This window comes from Athene noctua, chromosome 1, assembly GCF_965140245.1.
Source record: "Athene noctua chromosome 1, bAthNoc1.hap1.1, whole genome shotgun sequence".
In the NCBI taxonomy this organism is placed as follows: Eukaryota; Metazoa; Chordata; class Aves; order Strigiformes; family Strigidae; genus Athene; species Athene noctua.
Genome location: NC_134037.1, coordinates 56,330,724 through 56,352,845, shown reverse-complemented (window position 1 = coordinate 56,352,845; position 22,122 = coordinate 56,330,724). Strand labels below are relative to the sequence as shown.

General features: G+C 35.7%; 1 protein-coding gene across 2 annotated transcripts; it reads right to left on the bottom strand.

Annotated features, from left to right (window-relative positions):
* Nucleotides 1-47: 47 nt before the first annotated feature.
* On the bottom strand, nt 48-22,027 carry KPNA5 (karyopherin subunit alpha 5). 2 transcript variants are annotated; one of them, XM_074896191.1, is made up of 14 exons: nt 21,893-22,027; nt 19,585-19,718; nt 17,156-17,257; nt 16,980-17,079; nt 16,086-16,180; nt 15,102-15,233; nt 14,116-14,204; nt 12,808-12,907; nt 11,041-11,204; nt 9,904-9,982; nt 8,805-8,930; nt 7,594-7,721; nt 5,831-6,009; nt 58-4,139 (listed from the first exon to the last, which is right to left on the bottom strand). In XM_074896191.1, exons 1-14 carry the CDS (start codon nt 21,894-21,896, stop codon nt 3,952-3,954), a joined length of 1,620 nt encoding a protein of 539 aa, XP_074752292.1. In that variant the 5' UTR covers nt 21,897-22,027; the 3' UTR covers nt 58-3,951. The 2 variants fall into 2 exon arrangements, with proteins under 2 accessions (XP_074752293.1, XP_074752292.1); XM_074896192.1 differs by lacking the exons at nt 19,585-19,718; nt 21,893-22,027 and adding an exon at nt 18,820-18,931 and having other exon boundaries at nt 48-4,139.
* Nucleotides 22,028-22,122: the final 95 nt, after the last annotated feature.

Below are 22,122 nucleotides of genomic sequence, written 5' to 3'. Positions count from 1 at the left end.
TTTTTCATTTTGTAGAAAATGCCAAATGTCCTCGTAGGAGCAAAATTAACTGTTGCTGAGAGCAAGTAGTGAGTTTCATCAATAAATGCACAACTGCAGTATTGCACACACTGGAGCCAACAAGGATAGTTACAGTATCACAAAAAGAAACAGAGGGTCTCTTAATAGACATTCAATGTACTTGTTGCCTATAATGAGTTAGTTAGGATGTCTTGGATACAATTAAAAGCAGTAATTAATTTCAAAAGAAAGGAGGTAGTTTCCTAAGAATGTCAGGTATGTTTGGTTAGGTATTTACAAAACCTATTTAAAACCAAAAAGTTTTCTGTCTGCAGAAGTGCATAATTTTACAGTGCACAAATCAGCCATTTGAATACATTTTTACCTCAAGGCTGTATTCAAAATGGCATTTGTGTTTTCTAGTTTAAGAAGCCACACTTATTAAACCACTAAATAAATACAATAAACGTTTGTAAAATAGGTTTTATTGGTTTCTGTATGGTATTTGGAGATTTAACATTCCATAATATTGCATACTACTCATGTGTTCTGTTACAGTAATGGGCCTTTGGCCTAGATTTAAAGATGCACTATTACTATCTGAAGTTAGTATAGGTATTTGTTTCCACACATTATATGCAGATATTGTGCCATAAGTAACTGAAATTTCTCATTCCAGATTTCAGTGAACTCTTGAGGTCACAGTTAAACGCCACATACCAACTGGCAAACCTATTATAAAAATCCTCAGTTGTACAATTTAATAAATTTAAATCAACTGAGAACTGTGGAGGAAAGACAATAGTGCATCTTTTAGCTTTTTTATTTTTCTTTAAGACAGACCCGACAATAAATATTTTCCAGTTGCAAACTTCTTCTAGAGCTAGCTTATTTCTGTGCCAACATTATTACTATATTCTGATTGCTACTAGCAAGTGTTTAAAGCAAATACTAGAAAATTAAAAAGCTGTATGAACCAGTCCTTAGACAAAAGTGCAACAATGAAAAAATTAGATATGACTCAGTGTATCGAGTAGAGAACTAAAAAAAAAAAATCTTATGCTTTGCATAGTTGCATAGATTAACTAGTTAGTATTCACATTTAAGCAGAACAAATGGTACCCTTTTAATTAAAAATAAAACCACAAAACCCAGAACCCTGTATTTTTAAAGACGTTATAACTGATGGGGCACTTCAGATTCCATGTAAAATACCAAACTTAAAAAGATTTTCTTCTCCATTATTTTTTTTTCCACACTGGTTTCATCGGCATAGGCAACATCATCATATTCACACCCCTACCTGCAAATGACTATACCAGAGCTGACCTTAACTCATCATCTCTGGTTTTATATTGTTCATTTATGTGCTTTTAATGAATTGTGATATAAACCCAGTGATAAAAGAGGAGGCCATCCTGTACGTTTATCCTTTAAAGAAGAATTTTCATTATTATTTTTTAACAATTTTAGGGTAAACCAAATGTTGAGTTTAAATAATGATTTTCATTAGCCAAAGTCCACCAATTTTAGCTCCCTTTCAAACCATTACTTTTATATGTATGAGGCATGAAACATAGTTCATCTAAATGTGTAAAGTGCAGTCACTGACCATTCACACATAGAGAATAATATATCCACAAAAATGAAGACATTCTTTCAAAACACATATAATACTTTAAATGTCCCCTCTTCAGTTTCAAGTCTTTTCATCAAGATTTTTATAGTTCAGATTTGGTTTAGAGAGGCTTATAAATGCAGTTTTTGCAGGGTTCTCCAAAAAAAAGCAGGCACAGCTGGTTATGTTATCAAAACAAAGTTGTCAGAAACCATGGAATACCCTGTTACCTGAATAATTTCCTTATACTAGAAGAACATTAAAATTCAGCATTTACTAGTAATCCTGGTAGTTTTCCATGATTATTACCCTGTACTTTAAACAGATGGGGAGGTGTGTGTAAGGAAGGTCAGTATATGAAAACCTAAAACTATAAGAATAAAAAGGGCACAAATACAGTCACCTAACAGTATGTGAAAATTTGGCAGCTGTACTCAATATTATCACACTATTCAAAACTGTTGTATGCTGTACAAATCTAGGTTTAAAGTGTCATTTGCTAAAATATCTTGTTATTCAGAGTTCATAAAGTAACAGCACTCCTATATACACATCTTACACTTCTATCTTCCACTAAAAAGACTTCAAAAAGAGGTTTCTTACCTCCCAGTTACATCTTAGTCAAAACTGACCATTTAATCTTAGAAAATCCACTTCAAGTCCCACATTCAATTACAATATAGTATATATTGCTGTAACATCAAAGTGAAACATCTTAGAATCTTAACTTGCATGTAAAAAAAATCCTAAATATAAAATGGTACTGTAAATGATACCACCTTTAACCTGTATTTTTCAGTGCATTAAAATATTGTTTAGTGACAAGCACAGTGCCATGGGGTAAGTAAAGTTTAAATTGCAGCTTTTTATGAAGCATGAAATGCTCCCATACGTCAAGGATTTCACTTAACCCAGGAGTTTGATGTTAATACATTAATTACAGGTAATAAAAAATAATCATACTTGAAAATTGACTCAAAGTATTAATTTCTCCAAATGAGATATACTACTAATACACCAGGAACACTACTTATATGCAAGGCAAAGCAGAGCATACATTTTTCTGTATTCAAAATTGTTAATGTAAATGTTAGAATTCTATTTCTTTTAGTGTTTAACAGCAAACACTGTATATTGTAGAGCCTAAATATTTAGATGACAATAACCTCTAGTTAATTTTGGTGTCCACATACTTAATGCTATTTACAGTACAACAAACTTCGTTCAATTGAAAAGCAGTGATTCACTATGCATTCTTCACTGCAGTATTTCTATTCTTTCACCAAAAGACTGAGTTAGTTAACTTAAAGAACAATTTGAGTGGTGGTAGCGTATTTGGTCAAAAAGAATAACACCTACTGTCTAAAACTTTTAAGAAGCTACTGTACTAAAAAGGCAAACACTGCAATGTTTCTCAAACTAAATTGGTGTTACCACATTTTGACAGGAGGCAGCTGTAGACCATCTGCTTGGTAATCTGTGCAAATCACCATCTCTGTCATTCATAATTGCAGCATTCTTGTGGTAACTACAGCAACTGCTTCCACTGCAAAGAACTGTATTTGTGGCTGACCTTTAATGCCATTTAGCAGCTTTAATTATAGAGCCAACATCAAATGACCGGCAAGCTCTCTGCTGATTCCAATTTGAAAACCTCTGAAATAGTCCTCTTCCCACATAATTACTAAAAAGCTTTTTCATATATTCAGTATTAGGTAATTAGCATTATATATGTATAACTATTATGTCTTTAAATACATTTTACAAATAAATTCCAACAGTGTGTTGTAAAGTGAGTAATGCATAAAAGTTTCACAATTTAAATAAATATTTTTCACATTCCAATTCAGCTTCTTACAAGCTCATCTTTATTTCATGCCTTAGTTCTGAAGCAATGTTTTTGCTTCAATACAAGAGGTAGATTTGATAGAGACTGGGCAAGTCAAGCCTACTGCCAAAAATGCAACTGTCAGTAACTGTATTGCTGATATGCAGTTTGAGACTACATGAAAAAATTCAGAACCACTACCTAAAATCCTACCAAGTTGTAGCTTAACAGTTCTTGTTAAATCACATTTAATGCTTTAATTTATAGACACGATTACTCACAGTTGTTTTCTGTACATAAGAGATAATGAAAAACACAAACACAAAACAAAGAACAGTTGTTATCTTAACACAATATATAAAAGTGCATGAGCTGCTTCTTCATCTAATTCTGCAAAACATATTCAACTTTTCGTCTAACTTTGGCCATAAAGAAAAGACCTCTGGGGAAAAAAACCAACCCAAACTCCTACAAGTGTTTACATTTTATACTTGTCTTCAGTAGTTTACAGCTGAAACCCCTCCATTGGAGCCTCCTGCTGTTGAAACACAAACTGCTGCTGACTTTCATCCACCTGAGGTGCAATACTGGAGTCCTCTTCCTCGACACCAAAGTAATGTTCTATGAGTTCAAAAGCCTTTTGGTAGATCTCTTGGTTTTCATGCCTCTGAAGAAACTCAATTTTATCAAGTCCTAAATTCAAAACAGAACATTTTCAAAATCTAATTGCTTAAATGAATGATGAATTCACAGGGAAACAGCTTACAGTATAGTTTATAGTATATTGGTACTTCTTAGATTAAAAAATGCAATCCCAAGTATCCCAATTTATTTGATATCATTGATTCTTAATTTCCTATCCTATGTATTTCTGGTCTTCGTTTTCTGCAGCATTTTCTGCTGTCTAAACTAATTTTATAACTATGCTGAAAGAATATCAATTAAACTACAGAGGAGGAGGCAGCTTTAGTATCTACAAAGAAATATGCCATGCCCACAAAGAAACTGAATCTGAATCTGTCTAGAATTACCATAGCATAAAACTGTTTGCTATAGCAATCTCCAATATCTCCATCTTTTTTTTTTTTTTTTTTCTCTCTTTCAGTCTTTCCAACTCTAAAATTCTGCAAAGTCTGGTATTTTCTTGCAAATTTAATTTAAGGATAAGGCTTATCATTTGCAAGCTAGAGAACATAACCTCTGCTCTGCTGGCAGAATTAGGTGCTTGGCAGTCAGGCTGATTCAAAACTCCTTTTTAGCTATTCAAGATAATTCAGTTTTAACTTAAGTTGGATTAGGAAGAGCTCATACAAACCCCTGTGGTGACTACATAGGCCAAAGCAACGAGAGTGATATAATTAGCTATTTCCCCCACTTGAATTTATAGGCTAAAACTTCCGCACTCTACACTTAACTGGTAAAGGAAAAGAAGAACCTAGACATTCAATAGCTGGAATTATGAACAGACTCATGATCTGGAACAGAATAAATTCCATTAAAGTATTCAGTACTTATTCCTTTTACATGTTAGATTGCAAAGTAAGTTCTCCAAGTATGCACTTGATTTTAGAAATGAAAGTCTGTAACAGGGAATTCGGATTTAAAGGCTGTTTTACAGAGAAGTTACTACTATCTAATCAGCTATAAAGTGGTCAAGTATAATTGTTATTAGCAGTTTCTGAAACACAAACGCCAATTTTTGTTTTGTCAGAGCTACAGAAAGAGAATCCTCCATAAATAATGCCAGATTCATTATAAGCCAGTTTCAACATTTGTTAAGTCAAAAGTGTCTAGTCATGAAATTCCACAAATAGCAATTTTAGTTTTGCTACTCTGCCTTTAAAATGTGGTTTAATTCAACAACTCTTAAAAGAAACAGAATATACTTTAACAAATTAAGTACAAGCTTATTTAATTTTATGATCTGAAGTTGATTTTGCTATTACTGATAGTTACTATGCTAAAAAGTGATCAGACTTTGGGAGTAACTAAAACTCTGAACTTCCATCCCTGTTGGTAATGAAACTGTACCAGACAGGACTATATATTAAAGTAGTAAAACTATATTTATAGGATTGGCTGATAAATTAATGCAAACCATGGCTCCGATAGACCAGGACACCTGTGTGTTAAATATTTCTGAGAATGTTTTTCAAGAGAGACATTTTATAAACTGACCACAGAAAAACATCCACGGGTTTTCTGCATTTAACCACTCTTCTCAAGTTACATTACTTAATTTATGTGCTTTAATGTCCACTTATGCTTGAAGTAATTCTTACATTAAGCTTACCTACAAATTTCAAAATGGTTCACAATGGTTTTGTTTTTACATCCTGAAATAAGAAGTTCAAGTATGTAGTTTACAAGAAGTAATTTCTTACCATATGCTTCCTCTATAAGGGCACAGTAAGGATTAATGCCCATTCCATTTTGCTTAGACTCTTGTTCTCCGAGACGCAGAATATTTTCAAGTCCGTTTAAAGCCACCTGTACTATTTTTGAATCCATCACAGTCAGGAGGTCACAAAGAGGCTTGGTACAACCTAGTGCTACCAAATACCTTTATAACAGTAGAAAAACAGAGGGGGGTGGGGGGAAAAAAGAAGGACTGATAATCCAGCACATTTATTCTGATATGACAGTCTATCACTATTGGTCCTTAATTTTGCTTAAGAAGTGTCTGAAACAACAACAAAAAAAACCTAAAACATGCAACAACACAAAGCTTAGTCTGAAATTGAATAATCTAAGTTATCGTAATGAGAAAATTTAATGTGGAGTGTGAAATTTGTAGTTTCTTCCACTCCTTCTCACTTATGATCTTCAGATGGGCTTAACTGAATATAAGAGAAAAAGTTAGTTTTAGTAGTAAGTTCTTTCTTGAGAATTTGAAATTCTGTAGCGGCAAAAATACTGGGTGAACACATGAAAGACAGCTAAGAATACTGACTGCTCTGTGTTAACGTAGTCCACACCAGTAGTCCATTAAGGTATTAGCATTACCTCATCTAAAGGGAAGGATGTAATAGTAAATAAAAGAAATATTTGGATTCTGAGTATCCTGTTCCTTTTTCCAATTTTGCACAAAATTGTGTATGAACTTGTGGAAGTGAGAACCTGTGTCCTTGTTTCTAGTGTGTAAGTAAAATGAAGACAGTAATGTTTCCCTGCATAAAAGGTTGTTTAAATATAGTTTATTTAGTGGTTTTAAATTCTCCTGAAGTTAGACAGTAGTACCTTGAGAACATAAGAGGGCTAAAACTTCATGACACAGGTAATCTATCTGTATTTTGTGAAGAGAAGCTACTTTTATGGTATTATATGCACATTTACTATTTGAAGATCCTGAATTAAAATTTATTTTAAATATACTAAATTTTAAGATGATATGTCATGTAATACTTAGTGGTTATAAAGAAAACCAGGACCATTTACATTTTAAACAAGCATGCACTTACTGCAACAGATAACCCAAATTCACTGAAAAGTTATCACACAGCTTTCAATTCTAGCTTCCAAATGATACACTGTCATTTATAAATCCATTTATCAACTACGGATTCAAACTGATCACTACGCTGATCATATTCAGAGAAAGCAGAGTATTTTATTCTGGTCATTCAGGAAGTCTAATCTCTGCACCACATTAATAGCTGCTATGACAGTAAAATGTGAATCATTTTTGAAAAAGGAGTTTATATACCTGCTTTAAAATAATACTGATAGTGAGTTTAAAATATGTGAAGAAACCACTAAAATTCTTGAAGTCTATCCACAAATATACAGTCCCATTACACAAGTTTTCTAAACAACTCTCCCTAAGTTTTCCATTTTCAAACGTGAAACTGTCCATTAACTTCCAATTGTGTTTGACAATATAATATCAACTCTAGAAGATAACTGTATGAAAGCTTTAGGTATAACACTATTGAAACGAAGCAGTATCAGTCAATTTGTTAAGTCTACTGCATACATTTCACTCATTTTTCTGAATTTCTCCATGTTTAGTCCCTGTTCAGAGTTTAAAAGAATTACAGTTGTGTTTAGGTTTTTGTTGCTATGTTTGTCAAGATTCAAATGCAGACATAAGAATGCCTTAGAGAAGATACTAAGGCAGAGAAAATAGTAACATATACAAACCTACCTAATCTGTTCGGGCGTTCCTCCTGATGTTGCATTAGTTATGGCCCATGCTGCTTCTTTTCTGGTACGAAATTCAGCTTTTTGAAGAATTTCAATCAATATTGGAAAAATATTTGCATCTATAACGGCCTACGAAATGAAATGGTAGTATTTTATGATTATTAATAAAGATTTAGTATACGCAAAGAACGTTAGTACCCTTCACTACAAGAGTCAGTGATGCCTGTTGATATCAAAACAATGTTTTGTTAGACAACACCACACAAAACTAGAAACGCTAAACTGAAACTCAGAATTACTCCAACATTGCACTGCAGCAGCCATCAGAATATCTTATTTTTTGATGTCTCTGGGGGACAGAATACTGCTTACTGGATAGGCCCATTTAAAAACTGTATGACATAAACCTGACTTTTTGAACTTGGGATCAAGCCTCAGAACAAAATTTCACTCTGTCCATTTTATTTGCATTTGCAGTCTCCATACAAAGACAGTATCTATAACTGGAACTATATTATGTATTTTAAATGACATCAAGAAGTAACATTTTCATCTCCAACTGATGGGAAGATACTGAAACATGTACTCTGATTCAGAATTCTCATTTTTACCGACCAGAACTTTTTTTTCAGGTAACTCCAGACACCTGGAGCAATAGTCAGGATTTAGTAGTTTCCAAAGAAATACAACTCAGTACTGATGACATCATGCAGATTTTTTATTCAAGCAAAATGTTCAACCCTTCAAAAATCAGTAGAATTGTCCACTTTTCACTGGACTAATTTGTGCAAGATTTTTTGTTTCATCTTCTAAATAAGAAAAATTGCTTATTACTTCAACACATCTGTTACAACGCAGAACAAAATTAAGATGATGCTCCCACAGGGAAAAAAAACAACTGTTGATATCAGATCTAAGAGAAGTATCCTTTCGTTTGTTTTATAAGCATCAACCGAATCCCTTTGAGAGTAATTAATCAGGTTTTTTAGTACAAATCATGACAGCTATTTTTGAAGTATTATTTTATGAAGTTATTTATAATAATCTTTCAAAACAGAAGAAAACATTTAAGTTAGGTCAAATTATAAACAGTTAGGACTAAAATAATGCAGAGTCAATGTAGTATCTACTTATTTCTCCTTATGAAGGAAAACCAAATGACTAGTAAAACAAAAACAAAACCCACCAAGTTAACAAATATACAGGCTTTACCTGAATCTGAGCTCTGTTTCCTGCAGTAATATTAGAAACAGTCCAGCACGCTTCTTTTCGAATAGATTCCTTGGGACTACTAAGCAAGTGCAAGAGACAGGGTAATGCAGAGCAGTTTAGAATCACCTAAAGTAATTTGAGAATTAAAAATTGAGTTGTACTATATACATAAGATATAGTCTTGTGCAATATACATGTATATATAAAAGCACTTCACAGATTTCTTCAAAATAAGATTTTGCAACACATTTGTATTATACAAAGTATCATAGGTAACATCCTGCAAAATTAAAGTGTTCAATGGCTCTAGATTGAATAGACAATATCAAATAGATAATCCTGCAATTTGAAAGAATCTGCCCTCAATTAAGTTCAGACCATAAGACTGAACACAGCAAGACTAAATATTAAGACTGCTTGAGGCTAGCATAACCAAAAAACGTAAAATTTAAATTGTACAGGTATTGTTTTTTAAAAGACAAATGTTTTCTCCTTAATTCCTTAGCAAAATCCTCTCCTATAGAGCTCACAACTTATTAATTCCTTATTTTCCCTTTACACTAGTTCCGTTAGCCTTTTAGACACAATTTTCTTTAAAGCAGGACCTGCCTTAGTATTTCCTGTATTGCTTCAAACTCAATTCAACTGCTCAAAATTAAAAAATAAATATTAAGAACAAATTGCAAAAGTGCATCAGTAAGACCATCACATACAAATTAATGGACAAATCAAGTATGATGGTTGCTTACAAGTGAAAAATGTGACTGTATTTGAAGACTTAAAAAAGGGAACGATAATAAGAAACTGAATCCCCCCACTAAGAAAAAAAGAGTAGCAATAGTCAAAATACCATACAGGAATAAAGCAATCCACTACATACAGTGCTGTTAAAAAAAAAAAAAAAAAAAAAAAAAGAGGCTCATTCTTGCAGTAATTTGATGTTTAAAACAGCAGCCTAAACTGCCAAATAAACAACATAGATTTGTACAGAGCCTCTTTCACTGACATATGCAGATACCTGCACTGGACATGTATTTTGTCACAATTTTTCCAAAATTCTGTCCTGTCAATTACTTTTTCTTAAATCAACTAGTCTTACCTGCGTTTGGATATCATCCCCAGTAACAATATTTCCAACTGCTCTTAATGCAGGGGATACCACCTTGTAATCATTATGCCTGGAAACAAATATTAAATCACTTGATATTGCCAAGTGTTGATTTTGCATTTTTAGTGAACAGTGACTTACTTCAGGTGCTAAATTTTTAGTTACAGAAAACACTGCATTACTGCTTACACTTGCCCCCTGTTTAGCCAAATTTCACAGCTGCAAGCCCGCAACTGAATTGTTGATTCAAGGAAAGAGCATCTTTATGGAACAACACAAATTAGAGCAATCTATCTGTCCAGCAGATTCATTTCACCAAGCTCAAGTATTATTGAATACAATACCGGAACCTGCATCATTCAATTGCCACAAAACCAAAAGGGACATTATTAGCTGTACACTAAAATTTAGCCACTTCCTGGTGTAAGTGAACTTCCCCTTTCTGTAAATCAATAACCCCAGAAGCCAGTACAAGCCCATATTCAACTGAGGTGGGGGGGGAAGGAAATCTACTCAGTTGACCTAAAGCTTCTACAGAAGAGAAGGCAACCTCACCCTCTCCCAACAGCTATACAAACAAGCTTTTCACAGGGAACTGTGCTGAGCTGTCAGTGCTGGGAACTACTCTGTAGTCCCCATGTGAACACAGGGTTTTTGTCTCCCTTTCTAGGAAAATAATGAACCATAAATCAAATATACTGGAACAGAGACACAAGCCCACTTCTGGACTTTGTGAGTCCAAGAGCTATCTGTATTGCAACTACATCTCCTAGAAAGGCAAAAAAACCAAAATACAACTGTGAAATTAAAAACAAGCTGAAAAATTAATTTACAATTCAAGCTTGGTCTTCAATCTTCACCTTTCTATTCCTCCACATAAATGAGTTCCTACATTAAATTTTAAAGAATATAAGAGAATACTTTGGAAAAAAACTTTTTTTTCACTGTCAATCTCAGGAAAAATCCCAGGAGCCAAGGAACCTAGCAAGCAACTTAAAAGGTTTCAGACTGAATTAATATTTATCACTTCTTGCAAAATAAATTCAGGCTTGAGGTAAGAAAAAACAACTCAATTTGAATTCATTAATATTAACAGTACTGCAAAACATTTATTTGGTGAAGACTTACATAAGCAGCTCTACCAATCTTCGACACACTCCAGAATCAATAACAGCTTGAATTTTATCATTGGGACCATCTGAAAGGTAAGAGAGGGCCCAGCAAGCATCTGCTAATACATCCGGGTCACTGCTAAACAACAGTCTTGATAGAACATTTAGGCAAGGAGCAACCTAGGTTAAAGAAAAATATTGCATAAAATCAGGTGGTTTGTATTTTTCAAGTTTCAGAGAACATTCTGCAAAGGCATAAAGGTTCAAAACTATTTATTACCAAAGCACACGAACTAATTAATGAATCAGGACCTACGTGGAACACTTCTTGATTAAACTAGATGTCCAATTCAAACTGGCAATTGGATAAATTCTGATTCACAGCCTGTTTATTTAGAGATACTATATTAGGTATAAATTGTTCATCTTGAATAAAAACCATCTATTTTTACAGGTAAACAGATGATCAAGAATTACTGATGCTTTCTTGAATCACTCACGGAACAGAATTTCACAGCAATAACATGTTTTGGTATTGCTATCTTTGTAGGAGTAATGGAGGTTATTCATAATAACCACTTTATAATTGCTTTACCACAAAGAAACTCAAGAGGTATGCACAGAGGACTCAACATTCACTGAACCAAATCAAAGAACAGCTGACCTCAGTTGTGGCCTTGATCTCCTACAGGGTCCACTAAGAGACAAATGAACTAGACCATCTTTAGATCACTTGGAACCTGACAGGTTTCAGCTGTACAGCTTGGGAATTTCACATTCTTTGTAGAACTTAATTCTTTATCTTAGATCAATTATGCAATTCAGCCCCCTTTATGTGTCCAACTGATGTTATTGCAAAAGGCAAAAAGCAAAGGAGTTAAATTCTTATTAGCAGCTGCCAACAGGGCATCCTTTCCCACTGAAGTTGTGTTTAAGCAGCAAGTAATCTTGTTGGTTTTTCACAACCAGAACAAAACACTACTGAAGGATATGGCCTAGGCAGAGCAATTGTGATGTGATCCATTAATTGACATGAGAAATTCCCTCTTCTGTTAATATGTCTCCAAGAATTAAGTAGCAATGACAGTAATTACTACCTCATGAGGTAAATTTCAAGACATGTAAATTCTCTCAAGATTACCTTCAGTGATCATTTAACCTCAGTCTCTTCTATCATAATATCCAATGTTCAGTTCTTTTAATCTTCTAATGTCATTGACCTTACCAGGAATTAATTTCATACTGAAAATAAGAAGCTAATACTCCTACTAGCATCTACAGTCTTCCTGTCTTTATAACCACATACTGGACAGAGCAGGAAGTGAAGGGGAGAGCATGCAAGCAAGTCAACTCTGTCAACATAATCTGATTTAACTGCATCTGACAGAACAGAAAACTCAAAATTTTAATCCTGCAGCATACACTCACAATCATAAAACAATCAAAAAAATGTTTAAAAGGCTTCAATCCTAACTCACATCCTCTGAAACAGATCTGGAGAAAATAGAGCCCCAAGGGGTTTAATGCTGAATGCATTATTTGACTATCATTTCATACCAGTGAATGATTAAATACCAGATCTGACTAAATACAATCTCAAGTTTTTAAGTCATTTAATTTTATTGTTGATAGGTGTCAAAGCATATGACTTTTTGCAGATACAACAGATGGACAACACTATGATTACATTAAAAAGATAAAATTGAGTCTATCTGGTATAACATACTACAAGCAGAAGTCTTCCTCAGCTTTCTGATTTCTCAAAAAGAATGTTTTATTATACCTTACTGAAGTCTGGAGGTGGGTTCTTTCCTCTACAGAGATTTGAGAGGGCCCAGACTGCATTTCTAGTTGTTGTAAGACGATTTGAATTTGTTAACAGTCTGCCAAAGAGAGACAACAATAATAAAAATGACCATTTCTTATTGAAAAGATATGTCTTTTTATTTCTATTATTACCAAAAGGAGTTCAAATCAGGAAAAGAAATCCTATTATTGGGCACTAGTTTCAATTTATTTCTCTTCATAGCTTACACACTGCAAATATTTTCTTAGAATCACCTGAATCTGATTAGATTATTTTGCATGAACGTCTCATTCCCAAATCAAGTATATGCATATAAAAGTAAACCACTGCTCATATGAAAAAAATCTTTCAACTAATCTTTTCTGAGGGTCTTCAGAAGGGGCGTCAGACCCTCTTAAGATGCAACCCTCCCTTGAATTAACTTCGACGTTTTCATTCAGAGAATGCAATTAATAAAAATAGTTCCATAAAGTTTCTAACTTAAAGGATCTTCTAAAAAAATTAATGCCTTACTGTTTTGCTGAATAGAATGGGAAAGATTCAACACCTGAAAAAATCAGGTTCACTTTCAAATACATACCAAAATTCTAAAAAAAATGTTTATCCTTTAAATCCTCAAGGCAGGTAATCACAGTCTCCTCTATTATTCTAAGCTATTTTACCAATGTTTTAAAGTATTTTATTAATTGAAGCAATAATATATCAAACAAAATTTTTGGTGTGTAAATTTTTTCCCTGTGATGATGCGACCTTACATCCTATTGTAAGCGTATAGTAAATACTTGAATGATATTCCGAGTGAAGAGAATTCTGGTGTAACCCAGTTCATGTGACAACTCCTCTGCCAGCTCATCTCAAGAAGCAAATGGGTAGATAGCAAGACTGGAGCTTGGAGCTACTGGACAAAGGTGGGGAAACCAGTCTATTGCCCAACCAGTTGGAATAATACTAACGTAAGTGTGAATTAAATCATCTCTCCCACCCTGTATGTCCAGAAATCTGGCAACACAGAGTTCTGCACAATACAGAAATTTCATACCTCCAAATTAACACTTCTCTACCTTTGCAAACATTGGAAAGCTTCCAGTCACAGACTAATTAATTAAAGATATGCATGAAGCTCAGGTAATCCAAAACATTAGATTCATAGCAATATAACATAAAAAAAAGAAACAGTCTCAATTTAGCAAAGAGCCTATATTCTTTTCAAATAAATGTTATGTTGAAGTTTACAGTTATCTATACCTTTACACTATCATAATAGTATTAATTTACAATACTTACTCCAAGAGCGGTGGTAATATTCCGCAGTTTAAAACAAAGTCTCTGCATTCTGCATTATCACCAGCAATGTTACCAAGAGCCCACACTGCCTTAAAAAGCAAAGTATCCACATGAATTTATACATGCTTGCAAATCAACTTTTACAGATCTATACATTTTTTACAGCAAATATTATAGAATAAATAAAAGCAGTATCATTATAAATATGAAATTTCAGAAGACTACTGATTTCTATGTTGCCTTTTTTGTGAAGTCACACAAAGTCAATTACCTACACTTGCAGTAATCCTTTCAAGGAAAGAAAGTCTTCTGTTATGAAAATATGTTGCTTCATGTGCTTTTCAATAAAAAGGATACGCACACTCTTTTCAATAGTTACACTTGCTCACTATGTGTAATAAATTCAATAAAACTGGATCAAAGTTGCAAACAGTGTATGAGGAATAAAAAAGTTAATCATGAACTTTCACTATACAAACTTTCAAACATGCTAAATAGAAGTCAGTCAATTACAGTCTCTCAAACAAAAACAAAACACCCCCAAAACCAAACCAAACCAAACAAAAAAAAGTTCAGGAAAATGTTAATTAAGATTGTAACATAATAAGATGGAAGAGATGAGTGATAAAGCTGCAAGATTAACTTAGGAAAAAAAATTCACATTGTTTTCTCCTGTATTATTTCTATTATAGTGTTTTAGATCCTGTCCACCATTAAATGCCATGATAGAAATTAGGTGCTTTCTTCAAATTACGCAATAACATGAAATAAAAAGCAGGTTCAGAGAAACCTGAAAGAATCAGAGGGGAAAAAAAAAAAAAACAGGAGGGAAAAAAATATACTGAAGGTAATTTTTTTTATCTTCCTGGAGCCAGATCAATGGGCAAATGGGGCTCGAAACCTCTGTAACCACACACACACCCCCCAAAAAAGATTTTCATAAATGAATTTTAAGTAGTTATAAAGCAGCTCAAGAAAAATTTTACCTGCTCCTGTACATCTTCATGTTCTGAACTAAGCAACTTAATAAAAATTGGAACAGCTCCAGTTTCAATTACAACTTTGGTGTGCAGAAAAGTTCCAGATGCTATGTTTGTCAAAGCCCAAGCTGCTTCAAACTGTTGAAGAGCACAAAGACGACCATGTTAAACCACTCACAATTCATGAAAACCAATTCACAATTCATGAAAACCAGTTTGTCGTGAGAGTTGCAGAGCTTAATTTTCCAACTTTTTTTCCTTTTGACTAAAATGGTTATTATTATTGTACTTTCTATACAGTAAAATAATTGGCATTGACAAAATCTCTATTAAATAAGAATCTTCAGTATCTAAATTATTCTTATGTTTGGCTTGCAGCACTAACTTTTAAGAAAGATTTCAAATCTCTATTAACCAGTAGAAATCCCTTCTGTTTACTCTATATCGAGTTTAAGTTAATTCTTCTAGTATGAATTTACACAAGGCCTAAGTGCCATTGCATGGACTGCCACAAGTAGACAGAACTAGATTCTCCTATCGTTAATTACATATTTTCCAAAGGTTTTCTAAAAGGTTTTCATACGAGCCTTCCAGTTTCCTGTATTTTTTTCCCTTCTTTTCTAAGATTTAAACTGAAGAGTACTACAATATACTTAACACAAATAAAACAGATTCTGCTCACACATTAGCGTTGATGATCCTAATATACCACTCTGCAAACCTTCCTGAACACATTCTGCTTTCAACACCCAAGTATATGACCAGCTGGTCATATATAACCCTAAAGAGTACTATGAAAGTCAGAAGAGTCAAATCACAATTTCAGTGGCAGTAATTGACATTTTACACAACTAAAATTTACAGCTTCAGTGGTTAAAAACAATTCAATTTGGTTATTAAATATTTTTTTTTTAATCACACACTTTCCAAAGCTCTTTTGGGTATTTCTGATCCCATTCCAAACCCCCAATCAGTACCAGCCAAACTCACTTGCAGAGTATAATTCTCATTCCTCTCTAGAAATTTCACAAATCTCTGGACTACTCCTGGTTTCTGTATGACTTCATCTATAGGTGGATTAGGCTCTAGGGAATAAAAACAAACATATTTATGTAAGTCTAAGAAAAAAGACCAAATAAATTACTTTTCCAGTATGACACAAAACATGAATATGATTCTCAGTTCCTATCATAATTTTTAGCATTCAATCATTTGAATCTCAAATGAGAGAGCTGAACTTTTGACAGAAGAAGACTGCAGGATCTTCTCCATAAAGTACTACAATTTAGTAAACACCCTATTATGTATGATAATAGTAACACATACTATTATCCAGGGGCATGTTAGTAACACATTACAAAACACTGTTCCCTCAATCACTAGCTCAGGTCAGCGGAAGAGCAATTATGGTTAGATACTATTTTAAATGACCAAGCATACTTTTACCTAATATGCTATACCAATACTGGCATTAATTTAAGACTGCATGTCTTACAGTCTCAGCAAAAACAAGTTACAACTGTTCTTTGGCAGCCATATAATTTTTCTCCCCTCGATTACAGAACAAGAATCAGAAACTGAATCACTGCAACAAGTACTGTAAGTAATGTTAGTGTGCAGTTGGTTACTGCCCTGGACACTTCAATCAAAATATCCTTGCTTTTGTTGCTTTGTCTGAAACACTTAACATTAGAATAATGAAGCTTTCTGTATTTAGCCATTAGGTCGGAAGAGACTTGGCACAGTTTCTCTGTAAACAGAACTAGAAGTTTGAGCAAGCTCTATTTTAAAGTAAAACAAAACTAAAGGTTAACTGACTCTAAGATTAAAATTCATAGTAACAACACAGAAGGAATGAAAAAATATCAGGCAATATTTATCTACCTTTAGATAGCAATTTTCTGAATTTCTGAGTTGCTGTGAGCTGCTGATCAGGATCATCTGAGAAAATCATCTGCACCATATCTACTGTAATAACTTCTTCCTAAAAATGAAAGGCAGATTTCTTACATCTAGTACCATGCACGTTAACAACTGTAACCACACTCTAAAGTAATTACCTCTGGAATCGGTACAGTAGAGCTGACATCAGGATCCTGAATTGGACTTTCTACCATAGATTCTTCATTTCCCGGGAGAGAAACGTTTCGGCGTTTAAAGAGCTAAACAAAGAATACATTTTTGGGAGACATTAGAACTTACCATAGAGTGGGTACTGATGACACACACTTCAAGAAATGCTTTCAGCAAAACAGCCAGAGTATTTCAACTACTCACCTTTCTACTCACCCATGCAAATGGCATTCTATATGAAAGTTTAAAGAACATAAAGGAGAAAAACACACTATATCTGTATCCTGATAAACTGCACTGCAACACTTCAGAGAGACACTTAAAAACTGAAGTTCCTTTTAATTAGCAAAGATCCATACGTTTTTCAATATGTAAGAAAAAGAATATACAGATCTTTTTACTTTTAGTTTTTACCACAATTAGCATTTATTTTTATGCAGGAAACAGTATTCAACAAGCTACTTTCTCCTTTTTTAATTTATAGTCTAAAATCATCAACACAGAGCCAATGTTTGTGTTTCAGCACTCTGCATTCCTCTCTTCAACAGGTCTAAATAGTTGGTACTTGCTTTGCATGACCATCAAACAGTACCTGTATTTCATATGCAGTTGCAGAAAGATTAAAATGGGAACATTATTTTAATATAGCTGGAGAAAAAATAGTGTAGCTTCAAGGTGAACTTTTAAATTATGTAACACTGAACATTCTCAATGTCCAAAAATCACTTTACAATTGGCTGCATGCACTGCCTGTGCTCAAAATACATATCTGCGCTGTAGTATTTAATAAACTATGTTTAATGAGTGTCTCTTCCATTTTCTGGCATACAAGCAAAACATTCACATCAGCCATTTTTCTTCTAGAAACCAAACACAAATTTTTATCTTTAATCCAGTACTACACTTACAACTAATGTAATTAACAATTCTAAGAATATTATGTTGGTATCCTTAAAAATAAATGCTAGAATCTCAGTCTATTGACTAAGATTTCACCTTTAAGCATAATAATGAAATGTCCTACTAAATCCTGATGGTTTTGTCCTCTTTGTGTCTACAGACACCTAGATTTCTGCTACTGTACATGCCCAAAACTGCAGAAGCAACTCCGCATTTACATCTACCCATATTTCAAACAGGAACCTAAATTAAGGCATTCTCTCCCTTGTTCAACACACTTCTGGATTGGGCACAATCCTGGATGTAAACAAGGTTTAATTGCATTTAAACCCACAAAGGAAGAAGAAACAACATTCATCTTTTGGAAGACCAGCCATTCTTTCTAGCACTCAACAAGGACACGGAAGCTCTTGGTTGAAATGTATAAACTGTGTTTGTTTAGGATCATGGTCTATCTACCAGTTACAATTTCTTCTGGAGCAAAAGCTGTCTCATCTCCCTGCATAAACTTGTTCTCCCCAGTTCAAGAAGAGCTGAAAAAAAACAGTCCAACAAATTAAGATCAAGGAGAACATAACAGTATTCTCATTGTTCCAACAGTCAGCATGGGAGAGGAAATACCTATTACTTTCATAATATATCTAGGGAGTATTTACTGCAAAATACACAAACAAAATTTTCAGCAGGAACTGCAGTGCAGTTACCCATTCACAGGTAAATGCTCCAGTATCATACTACTTCTTACTCTTACCTCTCCGGCCCAACTAATTTAAATTCTTTTTCCATGCAGTAGCACCACTTTCCCAGGAGAAGGGTAAGCATTCCCACCTCAGAGAAGACTGTAGATCAGTGCCTGGGACACTCTCTAGGTTGTGGGAGACAAATTCAGCCACTTTAGACCAAGCAGAAAAACAAACTACATTCCTTACTTTCCTGGCAAGAAACTACTAAACATTTTGGTAAAAAGACCTACCACAAACCATTAAATTATACAATGTTCCATGTACCCTGATCACTAAAATTCAATGAGGACAACTGCAAATGTTACATATAATATTTCAGGGATCACTAATTGGTAGCCACTTTGCTAAGTTGCTGTAGAAAAGCTCTTGGAAAATTTTAAGTATGGCTTCAAAGATGAAAATAATCCTCTCCCTTCTAAGAGTACAACTTTGGCCCAAACTCTGGAAGAGAATGCAAGGTTTCTAATCCTTACTGCAAATAAGGGCATCCTTTCAGCCCAGTCTTACACGTTTAAACCTAGACTAAGGATGAAACTTAAGACACGGGTCTCTCCTCTGCATGCCCTAGTGATTTAAGAGGGCTTCTGTTCACTTTTTTTTTTTTACAATCCTATCGAGAAGGTGCCTAGTGCTCCCCAAGATTACACAGAAAACAGACATTCAACCCAGCGCTCTGGATTTGGCTCCACAGGAGGAGTCTGCTCAAGTCCTGTCATAAATCTGAATTTAGCTTCACAAGCACTTAACAGTTAACAGCTCACCAAGATACTTACCTGTTCTTCCCTTTTCTGTTTCCGAAGCTGAATTCCTTCCTCTTCTCTTCGTCTGCGCATTTCTTGGGGATTAAGTGCATTATTCTTGTAACTTTTCATTCTGAAGTTATCTTTACCCGGGCTTGCCATGTTGTCTATTAAAGAAAGAAAAATTACTACAAACGGCCAAACCTTGCAAGGCAAACCTGCCATCTCTTGTACTACAGAAGTATCTACAGCAGCAGCTATATATTCCTGCAGCTCCTTGCAATACCCAGCCCATCAGCAAAAGTGTCTAAGGTAGAAATCAGAGAAAAATCTTTGCCTAGATAGGCATTTCCAAAATGCAAATTAAACTACAGATCATCTCAGGGATGAGATACTTCATTAAAGGGCATAAGATACTGCAAAAAGAAATTATGGGCCTTATGAAACTGAACCAAGAAACAATAAAGAAAACCATTATATTGCTAAATTTTGATTTTCAACAAGGAATTTGTTTCCTCCTCTCATGAAGACATTAAATGTATTTAAAAATAAGGAAAAATCCAAGAAGAAAACATGCAGTAATTGCTGCTTCATTTAATACCTTACTACATTGTTTCCTGATATTTTTTTAAGATACATAACACAGGATCTAAAGGTTATGCTGCATTTCCTTCTAAAACTGTACGCAGAAAAACAAATTAAGCATCAGCAGCACCCAGACAGGCATACTCTTTTCCAGTTTAAACTAATAAAATGATTGACTAATTCTAATTAACAGCTCTTTTGATGGATTAGAGGATTAGAACCTGACTGTCATTTCAGGCATATCAACTGTGAAAAGATAAAAGTGATAAAACACGATTCTGTCACTGAAATGATCAAACTGACTGAAAAGGGTTGTTAATAGCATGGTGCTAGTTTTGGAAGTTAAAACTGTAGCCTTCATCTGAGAAATAACTGACAAAAATATGATTTAAGACTCTTTACTAACTCTTGTCTGGAATTCTTCCACAACAATAAAACATCTGAACTACAGCTCTTGAGCTGTGCACAATTCTCTATCTGCTTCCATGCTGGGACTATTTTTTTTCTTTATCAGCAGTCCTTGGTACTGCTGAGCAATAAACACAAGCTGTTAGAGGAAAACAGTCTGAAGACTTAGGCTGACATCAACAAGACACTTACAAGGTCTCAGCAGCCTGTTTCACCCAAACACATTTGCTTCACAAGAGCCTTAGTAAATTACTGCTACCTCTGGACCACGATGCTGAGTGTGCCACCATTTAAAGCAATCTTCCAGTAATGGTCATGTAACTTTTGAGGTACAATTTAAGAAGATAATCTTTCAACAACACTACAGGTGTAACTAGTCCTAGAGCATCCTCACTTCCTTAGTCATTCGTGCCTTGCTAATTTAACTGCAGCAATAAAACTGTCAGGCCAAGCAACGAATCAAGTAAGAGGAGCATGCATCCAAAGTAACCCAGTTTAGGTCACCAGCTCTACAAAAGATGCTCAATTGGGAGAAAGCTCTCATGAAAACCGTTTTCAAAAATAAAAGCTTATGAATGTGTAGCTTCATTCCCCTCACAAGGGTTTTGGTATACAGATCATAAGGCCAAAAAGACTGGCAGTCCCTGATCTATTCAGGCTTCATGACTTCTGCCTCTAAATCCAAGGAGGCTTGTCCTTCTGCTCTGCAAATCTACACTCGTTTTAACACTAAATCCCCCCACCCACCACATCCTGCACCTCGCCTACTTGTTGTGCCTAGACTAAGGCCTATCCTACCAATAGTGTTTTTTTTTTCTCCTTGCCTACATAAGGCTCCCTAAATACCGCGCCCTGCAGCACCACTGCCCACTGCCCGACCGGCAGCGCCGGGGGAGGCCGGACGCCGCCCTCTGGCTTTGCACCGGCCGAGACCCTGGTGCAGGGCCCGATCAGACCGCAAGTCCCCTTGCCGACTGCTCGGCCCAGAGGACACCCACCCCGGCCACAAAGGGCGACTCGGGAAGCTCCTCACCCACGCGCCCTGAGCAGGGTCCCCTCCACCAGCGGGAGGGGCAGGGGAGCGGGCGGGCGGCAGCCCTCTGAGGAAACGGTGGGGAACAGCGGGGGAAGATCCCGTCCCAGCACCGACCGCCCAGCCTGGCGGGGACCGAGCCGCCGTGCGCGGCAACGCCCCGCTGCTGCCAGACACCCCCGAGCAGGCAGGAGACCGGCCTGGGCCAGGGATCCTCACAGCAAGGGGCACCGCACCGCCCCACACCCCGCCCCGGAGGGGGGTGCGGCCCCTCCTGCCCCTGCCCGCCGGCTTTCAGCGCTCTTTCGCTCTTACCCATCGAAGCGGAGACGCACGGCGCCCGCCGTCCTCCGAGCGACAACACCCCGCTCCGCCCCGGAGCGCGGCACCGGCAGCCGATCGCAGTTCAAGATGGCGGACGCCGCCCCGCCGCGCGCCGCACTGGCCGGGAGGCAGGCCCCTCCGTTCCCAGCAGGCCCTGCGCGCGCAGGCACCCCGCCCGGGTGAGGAAGCGGCCCTTCCCGGCAGGCAGCGGGCGCGGCGGC